The sequence below is a fragment of the Corvus brachyrhynchos genome, unplaced genomic scaffold (assembly GCF_000691975.1).
Source record: "Corvus brachyrhynchos isolate BGI_N302 unplaced genomic scaffold, ASM69197v1 scaffold507, whole genome shotgun sequence".
Lineage (NCBI taxonomy): Eukaryota > Metazoa > Chordata > Aves > Passeriformes > Corvidae > Corvus > Corvus brachyrhynchos.
The window spans coordinates 76,576-88,737 of record NW_008239072.1 but is presented as its reverse complement, the minus strand read 5'-3'; the positions used below and the strand labels follow the sequence as shown (position 1 = coordinate 88,737).

Here is a 12,162-nt window from a genome sequence, read left to right as displayed (position 1 = left end):
AAATGCTCTTCAGTGAATATTGGCTTTCAAGTCCTACAATGCACTGTAATTCTATTTCGAGATACCGGAAATAATTTCCAACATGCTGAAATAAAACTGTCTCAGGTAGAAATAGTGAGTTTTGACAGTTTAAAGGAACAAAGGAGGGATAGGGAAGAACCCATAAAGAATGAAATTGGAAGTTGAATCAAGATTTTGGCTTTTGTTTCTGAAGGCCAGAAGTACCTGCTTGATCTTAACCTGTAATAGAAGGCTCTATTTTCCAAGTTCAGCTCCTGCACAGGATTTGAAGTATTGACTTATGGCTTCCAATACTGTACAGTCCCCTGCACAAGAAGATGAAAGGAATTACTTAAAAATGTGTAATTTTTCCTTTAAAGGTGGAAGAGATGGTACAAAACCATATGACATATTCCTTGCAAGATGTAGGAGGAGATGCCAATTGGCAGCTAGTGGTAGAAGAAGGAGAAATGAAGGTAAGCATTTGTTGTTTTGCTTAATTGATATGAGATGATATGCTGTGAAGACAGATATTTTTATTCTCCTTGAATACTATTACTGAGCAAGTTAGGCTGTTAAAACTCCTCTCTGAGAATAGCATTGTTTAAATTAGGACTGGAGCCCACACAAGCTACAGCTTCTAATATATTCAGCAAAATCTTATGCAGCACTTGCAATAGCTTTGTCTTTACAGATTCCTATCTCATTTCCTCCTACTTAAAACTTCATATCAACATGGTGTGCTGGTTTGGACAAATTTAGAAATATATCCTCTGAGAGAAGGCAGGTTACAACCTACTCTCCCCCACCAGGTTCGGGAAAAAAGAAATTTTCCTCGGAGGAAAGTGAAAGAGATAAAAAAATCTATTTATTTAACAAACACACAGGAAAAGGATAATAATGCTAAATAATAAAACCTCTCGCTGTGGAGAGAAACCTGGGGAAATTTCAGAGTCCTTCTGTAGGTGTGGTCTCTCTTCTCCTCGGAGCTGGGTCGGTGTGGGCCCACCCCGGGGCCTTGGTGGAAAATTCTCCCAATGTGTTCTGGTGTTGAAACAGTCCAGAAGAGAAGAAGGGAAAAACCAAAGTCCCAGGAAAACAAAGTTCAACTCACCGTCTCCCTCCGGAGAAAAGGAGCCGAAAGGTGGCTGAAAAGCAAGAAGGGTGCTTCCTCTGCTCTTGCTGCTGCAGCAGGACACAGAGGAGTGTGTATCTGTGTCCTTGAACAGCTGCTTTGAAAAGTTCGCTTGGTTTTTTCCTCTCCCCCCTCTCAGGCTCAGCTTAAAGGCACAGAAAGGCACAAAATTAATTTCTGGGCATAGAGCAGCGATAGGGGATGCACATCATAAAGTCACCCCAAGACACCACTGTAGGGAGAAAATTCATGCAGTGAAAGCTTAACTGGAGTTCAAGCTGCCAGAACTGTGGGGGACAACAGAGCTTTTTTAAATATGTTAATAGCAAAAGGCAGTGCAGAAATAACATTGGCCCATTACAGGAAGAGGATGGTCACCTCACAAATAGGGACATAGACAGGGCACAGGTGTTTAATGCTTTCTTTGCCTCCTTCAAGACTGATAATGGGCTAAGGGGGTCCCAGTGCCCTGAGCTGGAAGACCACGACTCTGAGAATGACAAACTCCCATTTGACCCTGAAACTGTGTGGGATTTGCTGCTCCAGCTGGATTCCTATAAGTCTATGGCACCTGATGAGATTCATACAAAAATGCTCAAAGAGCTGGCTGATGTCATTGTGAGGCCACTCTCAATGATTTCTCAATGGTCTTGGGAATCTGGAGAGGTCCCAGTTGACTGGATGCTGGGTAACATTATCCCAGTTTTCAAGAAGGACAAGAGGGATGGCCCTGGTAAGTATAGGCCTGTCAGTCTCACTTCAGTGCCTGGTAAAATTATGGAGAAGACTATTCTGGGAGTTATTGAAAAACACCTGAAGGACAACACAGTCACTGATCACAGCCAGCATGGCTTCATGAAGGGAAAGTCCAGTTTGACAAACTTCATTTCCTTTTACAACAAGGTAGCCCACCTAGTTGATCAAGGGAAGCCAGTTGATGTAATCTTTTGGGATTTCAGTAAAGCTCCATTTTAAAGCTCAGGGCTTCACTTTAGGGCCAGTTGTCTTCAACATCTTCATAAACGACTTGGACGCAGGACTTGAAAAGATACTAAGTAAGTTTGCTGATGACACTAAATTGGGAGGAGCCAACCGTATGAAGTTTAACAAAGGCAAGTGATGGATTCTGCATCTGGAATGGGGCAACCCTGGATGTACATATAGACTAGGGAGCAAGAGGCTGGAGGGCAGCCCCATGGAAAGAGATCTGTGCATTTGTGTTCGCAGCAAGTTGAATATGAGCCAGGAGTGTGCCCTGGCAGTCACAAGAGTCAACCAGGTGCTGGGGTGACCAAGCTCAGCATCATGAACCAGTCAAGGGAGGTGATTGTCCCACTCTGCTCTGCACTGGTGCGGCCTCACCTCAAGTCCTGTGTGCAGTTTTGGGCACCTCAATATAATAAGCAAATAAAGCTATTAGAGAGCATCCAAAGGAGGGCCATGAAGATGGTGAAGGGTCTAGAGGAGAAGCCTTATGAGGAGTAGCTGAGGTCATTTGGTTTGCTCAGCCTGGAGAAGAGGAGACTGAGGGGAGACCTCATTGCAGTCTACAACTTCCTTACAAGCGGAAGCAGGCAGGCAGGCTGGCAACTGATCTCTTTTCTCTGGTGACCAGTCATAGGCCCCGAGAGAATGGCATGAAGCTGAGTCAGGGGATATGTAGCTTGGATATAAGGAAAAGGTTCTTCACCAGTGGTTGGGCACTGGAACAGGCTCCCCAGGGAAGTGGTCACAGCACCAAACCTGTCTGAGTTCAGGAAATATTTGGACAATGCTCTCAGGCACATGGTGTCATTCTTGGGGTTGTCCTGTGCAGGGTCAGGAGTTGAACTCAATGATCCTTGTGGGTCTCTTTCAACTCAGGATATTCTGTGATTCTATGAAAATGGGGATTTATCACTTTTCTATGTATGGCATAGGCTGCCTCTATTTTTAGGTTCTATTTATTATGTCGTACTCTAAAAATCTTAGTAATTTCATCCTTCTGTAACAGGTAACCCTGTAATGATTCTCATTTTTAATTGTATATTGTTAGAGAACTAGTGTAGGTGGATCATTTAAAACAGAGATGGACCAGATGAGGACTTTTGCTCCAAATGGGAAAGGAGAAAACCTCAGTCCGTAGAGATGAACCAGATGAGGACTTTTGCTCCAAACGGGAAAGGAGAAAACCTCAGTCCCTAGAGATGAACCAGATGAGGACTTTTGCTCCAAATGGGAAAGGAGAAAACCTCAGTTCCTAGAGATGCTCCCAGAGATAGTCCTAACGATGAAGATGATGAAGACCCTTTGCTCCCAGGGAAGGAGAAGGGCCTCTGTTTTTGTTTCTGAACGGCTCAACCTTAAAATTGTACCCCAAAAAACTTCAAGAGTGGACCCTCGAAAGCAGTTGCGGGAAAAGCTGCAAGTCGGGGGAAAGGACTCACACGCAGGCAGAGAGACTCCTCTTCCTAAATGGACTGAACAATATTTGGAAGTGGGCGGCTGTCTCGTTGTGATAATGTTTTCATAGCATGAGCAAGAAGAGACTTCTCTTTCTAAATGGACTGAACAAGGTTATTATGGAAGTGGTAAACAGACTGAACATCTTAAGGGTTGTCTTTTCACATTGTCAGTGGGAGAAGGGAGGAAGGTGGGGGGAGGAGGAGAGTTCTGAAGGTGGTATAATTTTTTTTTCTTCTTTTAGGTCTGTTAATAAACTTCTTTATATTCTTTCAAGTTTGGTGCCTGCTTTGCATTTCTCCTAATTCTTATCTCACAGCAGATAAACAGTAATGAGTATTTTGGACCAAACCACTACACTAAATTGGTGTTTCTGCCCGGTTACAAACGGAACCCACGACAGGGATATGTAGCTTGGATATAAGGAAAAGGTTCTTCACCAGTGGTTGGGCACTGGAACAGGCTCCCCAGGGAAGTGGTCACAGCACCAAACCTGTCTGAGTTCAGGAAATATTTGGACAATGCTCTCAGGCACATGGTGTCATTCTTGGGGTTGTCCTGTGCAGGGTCAGGAGTTGAACTCAATGATCCTTGTGGGTCTCTTTCAACTCAGGATATTCTGTGATTCTATTAATCATTTTTAGAGTAGAGATTTTTAAAATACTGGTATTTTCATGTGAATGCATTGCAAGAATATCTGCATTGGTAGTTACCATAGAACACTGACATGGCAAATTATTCATTTGTTAGTCTTCTAGGTAAGTTTTTATCAAAGCTGATGAAATTTTTAAAAATTACAACATGAACAGTTTTGGCAATTTCTCTTCTTAATTTCCATCTTTGTATTTGACCATAGGTGTACAGAAGAGAGGTGGAAGAGAATGGAATAGTTTTAGATCCTTTGAAAGCAACGCATGCCGTTAAAGGAGTAACAGGGCATGAAGTTTGCCACTACTTCTGGAATGTTGATGTTCGTAATGACTGGGAAAGTAAGGAATCGGTTCTTAAGCTTTGCATGTTTTCCAGCAAGCATATAGTTTATAACATTGACCTAATATCTGTACTTGTTTACTGATGGATTTTTATTTCCCCTCCCCTTAGCAACAATTGAAAATTTCCATGTTGTGGAAAATTTATCTGATAATGCCATCATCATTTACCAGATGCATAAGGTAATAACACTTCACCTGTATACACACCTTAGTGAGACAGTCTGGAGTATATGTGTTCTAATCTATTCTGAAATACTTTACCATCTTAACAACTTAAAATATTATCCAGAACAGTTTAGAACAACTTCTTTATTGAACTGCAACTTTGTAAATTTTTCAAACTTGGCTTGATAGCATAATTGTGTATCTATCTGATAGAGTTTGTAATAACAAATGAGGACTGGTTTTAATCTCTTAAGTATATCACTGGCAGCAAGGCAAGGCTCATCTCAAGAAAACTGAAGCAATAAATTGACACTAACTACAAGGAAGAAACCCCTACCCCTGTATCATACATTTTGTTGCAATAATGCAAGCTATTGTTGATCACAATTAGTTGACATCTGCATTTGCATTATGAGGTCTTATAATTCCTGGTACAACATTTTTTCTTTTAACTTCATTATGGTTTTTCACCCCAACCAGTTCTGATTTAGCTTTACTAAAATGTTCATTTCACTTATAACCCAATAACTATAACCTAACAGGTTCTTAAAAATTGGGAATGAGGTGTACACACTCATCTTTAATATTACATGATTCCGAGTATTAGTATATTCAAATATTGAAACAATTTTTTTTTTTTAAACTGGTAATGTGGTTATCTTAAAACTGCTGGAACAGCAGACTCATTTTTTAATAACAAAATTGTATGAACTGTATAGTGTTGTGGTAAAAGCTAGACTTTTTGCCCATATTGAGTGTCAGGAAAATGGCTTCTGTATAATTTTTCTTTATTTTATAACACTTTGCTTCTGAAGCTTTCTCTTAGATAATACGAATTTACCATATCTGTCTCATTAAAGTAGTAACTTCTTGAAATACTATTTGCTATAAGTATTTCTTGCACTCTCTCTCTCACCATATTTATGGAGACAAATACTTGTAGATGCTTCTATTTATACTTAACCACTAGTTCAGTTTGTAGCTTACAAGTATTAATTACAATGTAAACCTGAGATTGAGAGAACAGGAGAGGAAGTGCCTCTTCCTGGTTGTCTACTGAAAAAGTCATTGCAACTTGGCTCCCTGCCTTTCAAAGGCCTTAAACTTTCGCCTTAAATTTTTAAAATTAAGTATAGCCATATAACCTGATATACATCTCTACAACACCTGTGTTCTGCTTGAGTTTTCAAAATTGCATGAAATTACTAACTTGAATAAACTTTTTTACTTAAATAACATGACTGACCTGTTTTGCCTTGTTTGTTTTTTTCCTTTATCTAAGGATAGTAAGTACTTAATTTGCAAAACTGGAAAAGCTTATGTTCAGGTGTTTCTCTGCAGAGAGTGTGGCCGGCTTCTCAAAGGGATGTGCTGTATTTGTCTGCCATCAGAAAAATTCCAGCATTCAGTGAAAATGATCCTGAAACATGGATTGTTTGCAATTTCTCTGTGGAACATGACAGTGCTCCTGTAAGTATTATTTTCATTCTATCAAGTTCTGCTTTAAAGATGCCATTTTTCTATTATGTGGTGTGACGCTCTTGCAATACTCGGCAGGGAGGGGAGGGAGAGAGGGGGAATATGCAAAAATACAGTTTGTTTATACCTGATGAAAGCATTCTGAGCCAAAAACTTTCTTACCTTATCTCAACAGTTGGCAGATCTAAGGTGTTGCAGAAAAATGGAAGCAAAATTTCTCGTGAAAACATTTTAAAGAATTGAGGTTTTGTGCTGGTGTTATGATCCAGTTTTAGGTTCGTAGAAATGCCTCTGCCCAAATTAAGGGGCAAACAAGACCATATGCCAGTGACTGTAGTAAGGGTTTTATTTGATAGTAAATATGAGAGAGAGAGAGAGAGACAGAGAGAGAAAGAAAGAAGTAGAAAATAGGTGGGGGAATGAAGAGTGACAGAGAGAATAAAAGAATATCACTGCTCTGTGGGTCGCACTGGTGCCTCGGGAAGAGTTAGGGTCTCATCTCAGGGTGCCAGTTGAATCGCCCTGAACCGGACCAAGAGACACTTCAGAGACAGAGTCTAAGAAGTGGGTATTTGCTTTATTTGGCACCGGGTGCCTGGGGGATCGCTCCTCCAAACACACAAAAGGAAACTAAAAACACCTGAATCAGTTTACTATCACCTCCACAGTTTCCTCAGAGAAAAGTGCATCAAAATTCCCAAGAGTCCGGGTCCCCACAGAAGAAACCTCAGCCTCCACAACCCCCTCAGAGAGGGCTGCGTTGGAATCCCTAGGAGTAGCTGAGACCATACTATTGTCAAAAGGCACTTGGAATCAGAGGATAGTATGCTTGCCAACTATGCCAATAAATGTTATGATCTAGTTTTAAGGTTCTTAGAAATTCCTTTGCCCGAATTAAGGTGCAAACGAGACCATATGCCAGTGACAATAGTAAGGGTTTTATTTGATGGTAAATATGAGAGAGAGAGATCCTGCTTTGGTAGGCACAATAAGTGTTGAGCAAGCTGTATGCATTAACAAACAGCTTCTTAGCAAATCATTTAACTTCTGCTTCCCCCTCTTCCCCTGATTCACCTCGATGATCTTCTTCAGCAGGTCATCTTGGTGATGAAGGTCCCTCCAGAAAGCATAGAATCCCATGGGTATATATGCTCAGACTAGGTAGGCATGTCCGGACATGTCCCCCTGGAGGTGGGGGGGACAGTCTCTTACAGCAGACTCTGGGTCTGTTGCATCACGTGCAGTCCTGTGGGGGAAAGTCTTTCACATGAATGTCCCATGGATGTGGCCTGTGGGGTTGGGGGTTCCACAGCTGGGCCGGTTTGTGTAATCAGAGGATGGATGTTTATTGCCTCTCAGCAGAGGTTGCACCATGCACCCAAAACCTCCTCCTCCCCCCTCGGTTGGGGGGAGTGTGTGCAAACCTGGCTTCTGTGAGCTGTGCTCTTCCCTCACCCCAAACTCAGCTGGGGATTGTTGCAGCTGGTGGCTTTGGCCTTTTGTGGATGCTGTAGTAGCCTGACATGATTAAACAATGTGTTTCCCTTTATCTAATCAACAGTTTGACTTTCAGTTCAAAGTCCCACTCTTCAGGGAAGCTTCTTTGGTTGTAGTTTCTTTATAATGAGCAAAACTTTATATCAGTGTTTGAGGCATGAACTATTTTCAGTCTCTCACTTGTGAGAAAAATTTAACATCTATGACTGTTGCAGATGACCTTGTTTTTTTAAGTGGATCATGGGAGAGAATGAAGACAAATATTGAAATCTTAAATGCTTTTTGTGATCTTACAGGCCTCAGGATGCAAGGGGAGAAGTGCTATGACTTCTATATCAAGCCTGTCAGGGACTCATATACCATCAATGACTGTCCACCAGGGACAATTAATGGCACACCCCTCAATATGACTGATCGTGCTAACTGAGAAATACCTGGGATTTTGCACTGATCCATGGGTAGGAATATCAAACCCAGACATACTGGGAAAATTGGAAGATTGGCTATATCAGACTGAAAAGGCTCTTTTAAAACCATTTCAGAAGGTAGACATCTTGAAAGGATTTACTATCCCCAGATTGATGTTGGTGATTGAGGCACGAACCCAGACCGGCAGGGAATCTGAATTGTTTATTCAAAGGAATGAGCTGATTTTATACACTTTTCCAAGGCACAGTATTTCCTTATATGGCAATGCTCACTACGTGACCTATCCCGTGTTGCCACATCAGCAACACACTTCCTTCTATGGGATGATCACTCGTTGTTCACCCGTCTGTCAGCTCCTGGCAGGCTCCTCTCCATAGGGGAGACACCTCCTCCCCTCAGGGTCCGGTGGAGACAAACCTCTCTGTGCCGCCATGTGCTCCTTTGTGCTGCCATGTGCTTCTGCGAGCATGTCCCACAGCCCGCAACTCAATTCTATCTCTCCTTACAATTCCCCCTTTTTTGTTTTATACAAACATGAATTATGAAACAAAACCCTTCTAACATTAGAACGTTTGGCTCACTGCCCAAACCAAATAAGCTCTGTTCTTCACAAAAGCAGTATCTTTCTTATGAACAGGGGGATAGATGAAAACACCCAATAACTAGTCTTATGTATGAAGACAGTGATTAAACATATTGAACTTTGAGAAACAACATAAAGTTGTCTAAAACTTTTACCATCACCCTAGAGCCTGTAATTGCTGGGAGGTCCTATTTCACAGTGAGGACTTAGAGAGTCTTTCTCGGGCAAGACTTCTAAGTTTACCTCGAAAGAGGATCCAGCTTTTATAAGATCAAATCAACAAGTCAAAGTGACTTGATTACACTTTTAGGGCAGAAACACCTGGGTCTGACGGTATAATCTCCAGTCAGCCAGGGCTAGGGCTTGGCCAGAGCCTCAAGCCTTGACTGAGAGGGTTTCCCTAAAATACTTATAGAATTGCTGAAAAACTTTATTAATATCAGTTAGGAACATGACTTCAGAAGACTTTATCTTCTCCACAAGCTTCATAGCTGGAGTATTCAAGGCTGGTTGGACCACTCTTGCAGGTACCCATCTTGGACTGGAATCTGTGGAAACAAAAGCATATCCTCGCCCCCAGGTTATCAACGGAAAGAGACTTTCCCATTTTCTACTTTCAAGATTCTTAATAAGTACCTCAGCTTTTTTTAAGTGAACCTGTGATCATTCTGAATGCGATTGAAAAATTAAGAACATATAAACCTCTTTGCAGTCTTTCACAGGGGACACACCCCATCCCTTCACTCCCCTTTTCTGTTCTAACAATATGTAACACAAACATCTTTCAACTTACTAAATTCAGGAAAATGTGTAATGTAACATGCAGTTTTCTTACTATGAACGGTAAAACAGTACATCTAATAGAACAACAAGTGCGCACTGAGTAAAAATAAGCAAGGTAGTTATCTTCAATTGCTTAAATAATGTACCATTTCACAAAATGTATATAAATCCAGGGCTTGGAAGATTACAATTATAATAACATTAACTCTCTAAGTGGTTTCAAAAGGTAACAAGCCCCGAGTCAGAAGTTGCTGCAGGATGAGAGGGTTACGGTCTTTCATTCCAGTGGTAACCTTTTTCACATCAGGGAAGCAGCAATGTGGGAGCTGTTCTTTCAGTTTTTTCAAGCAGGAAAAGAGTACTTCGAAAACACATATCAGTAAATTTCTGCTTGAAAAGATAGCTTACAAATTAGAATTATTACAGGAGTGTTGGTGTGACCCAGCCACCTGCGGGGCTGGGGCTGCGTAATGCCAATCAATCCCAGCCCCTCCCCTGGATTGAGTTTCCCAAAGAGGCAGACTCAGAGGGCGGGTCGAGGGGCAGCTCAGAAGCCTAAGCCGCACCCCCTGGGCGGTGCCCAGGTACAAGCCACCTCCCCCGGTTCAGGAAAATTCTTGGTTACTCGGTTGTTCATTGGTTCTTTGTTATAACCCCCGCCTCTCGGCTTACCCCAGTGGCTCTTGTTACATTGTATCCTCCCCCTGGCTTGTAACTCATTGGTTGTTTTCCCCTTTCACTGGGGTTTTCAAATTCCCTATAAAACTGAGGACAAGGCTCCGAGGAGCCATCCCATCCCATCACAATCCCATCATCCCATCACATCGGATTCCAGCCTTCCGAGCTCATTCGGGTTGCGAAACTTCTAACAATAAACCTTTTAGAAGCCAAACCTGAACAGCCTCTCTCTTCCTTGGCTCCTGCCGTGTTCCCTCTGCCGAGAAGCCAGCTAGCCAGCTCAGCCAGCAGCTCTTTTCCTGATGCCGAAGTCGTTTCAGCAACCCGCAGAAGTAGGGCAGCTGGACTCTCTCTGACCTGGGGCACACCAGAGCTGGTGCCTCGAGCACCAAACGCTGTGTTAGGTTGGTGCACCAAGCATGGGGCTCACGCGAGTGGATCCCTATGACGTCGTGGCTGTCGGTGGACAGTCAGAAGAAGCAACTTTGGACTGCTGATGCCTCTTGGAGCAGTCTGCTCTGTTTTAGGAGCAGTGCCCTGAGAGAAGGCTGCTAACTCCCACTGATTCTGCACTGAACTGACCTTGGAGAGCAGCCATGCCTCGGAGAACCCCACCTGTGCCTTTTACTTTGTGACCGGACGAATTTGTGCTGATTTCTGAAACTTGTGTGAGTATTCCCGGTCCCTTATACATTGCTTCTTTTTTCGTTTTGCGGGTGGCGGGTGGAAGAAGTGCTGAGAGAGAGATGGGATCAAAACTCTCTCAGCCCCAAAGAGAGGTTTTTCTCCAAGTTGCGAAATCCCTTCAAGTTAGTGGTTTTAGATTTTCAAAGGATCTGTTAAAACAGTTTTTTCGCTGGCTTTTCTTTTACCTTCCTCAAGTACGTCCCACAAATTTAAAATCTCCTGCCTTCTGGCAGGCTGTGGGGGATAAGATTGCTGATTTAAAGCGAAAGAGAGACTCCTCTGGAGAAAAATTTTTTCCCCTCGTTCTAGTCCTTAGAGATGTTATAAATGAAGTCTGTAATTCGTGCTGTTATGTATAAAAATGAACTATAATGAAACTATACAGAACCAGAGTTTCAAACCCCTCCACCAGCCTGGCTGAGAGGAAAATTTTACAACACCAGAGCAGTTGAAAAGGAAGTTCTTTCAGCACAGATGTAATCAATAGGTGAGGATTCCACCCCAGGTGGGATTGGATCTTATCACCAGGACATTAACAGTATGATGACTTGATCGCTATCTTCTGATATCTACACCTCAGCCGATAAGGAATTGGACATTCCCGGAACTAAGAATAACTGTTCCAGGAACCAGTGATGGACCATTCATCATCCGAGATGGACCATTCATCATCCAAGATGGACAATTCATCAGACCCAGGAAAGGCTTTGTGCAGTCCAACTTCAGGACAAGAAAACATCATGAATGTGCTATTGCGAGAAGAATAGAATTAATTCGGACTCTGCCCAAGAACTGTATAAGAAGGAACCAGCCGAAGCAATATTCGTGAACTTGGGAGGTCTGATGCGATAGAGGTCAGATCTGTGTTCAGCCAGCACCGATCTTGGGCTCGGTGCTGACCTTTTTCTGATCGTGGCTTTCTGTGTGACCAATCTTTTGGCCGCGGAATAAAATCTATTTCTTTATTAAATTTAATTTGGCTGAATTTCTTTACTTCAGAGACTTGCATAAAATGGATCAGAAAGTAAAAGAAAAGCACAAATCCCCTTGCAGTTCTTCCCATATCCCTCCTTCCTCCCCTCCTGCTCCTCATCCCACTTCCCTTTCGTTGGAAAAACCAAATGGGGTGATATGCCCAGAGGCACAGTGTTGCTGCCTTCTCTCTGACCCCTCTCGGTCTTTTCAGCCACCCTGTCGAGTTAGCCCTGGCCAAGCTGCCTCGACCTCTTCCCAAACCCTGTATCCCTTGCCCTCTTCCCCAGTTGTAAGCCCAGAAAACTGTTCTAAATGCT

The 12,162-nt window shown here is 42.6% G+C and overlaps 1 protein-coding gene across 1 annotated transcript in view; it reads left to right on the top strand.

Annotated features, from left to right (window-relative positions):
- Nucleotides 1–12,162, top strand: part of LOC103619122 — a gene marked incomplete at its 5' end in the record, with an annotated part of 95,309 nt that overhangs the window by 77,246 nt on the left and 5,901 nt on the right. Inside the window, 4 exons of the mRNA XM_008637606.1 lie at nucleotides 381–476; nucleotides 4,434–4,566; nucleotides 4,679–4,749; nucleotides 6,076–6,204. Coding sequence (XP_008635828.1) covers nucleotides 381–476; nucleotides 4,434–4,566; nucleotides 4,679–4,749; nucleotides 6,076–6,204 — 429 coding nt within the window. The remainder of the gene's footprint in view (nucleotides 1–380; nucleotides 477–4,433; nucleotides 4,567–4,678; nucleotides 4,750–6,075; nucleotides 6,205–12,162) is intronic.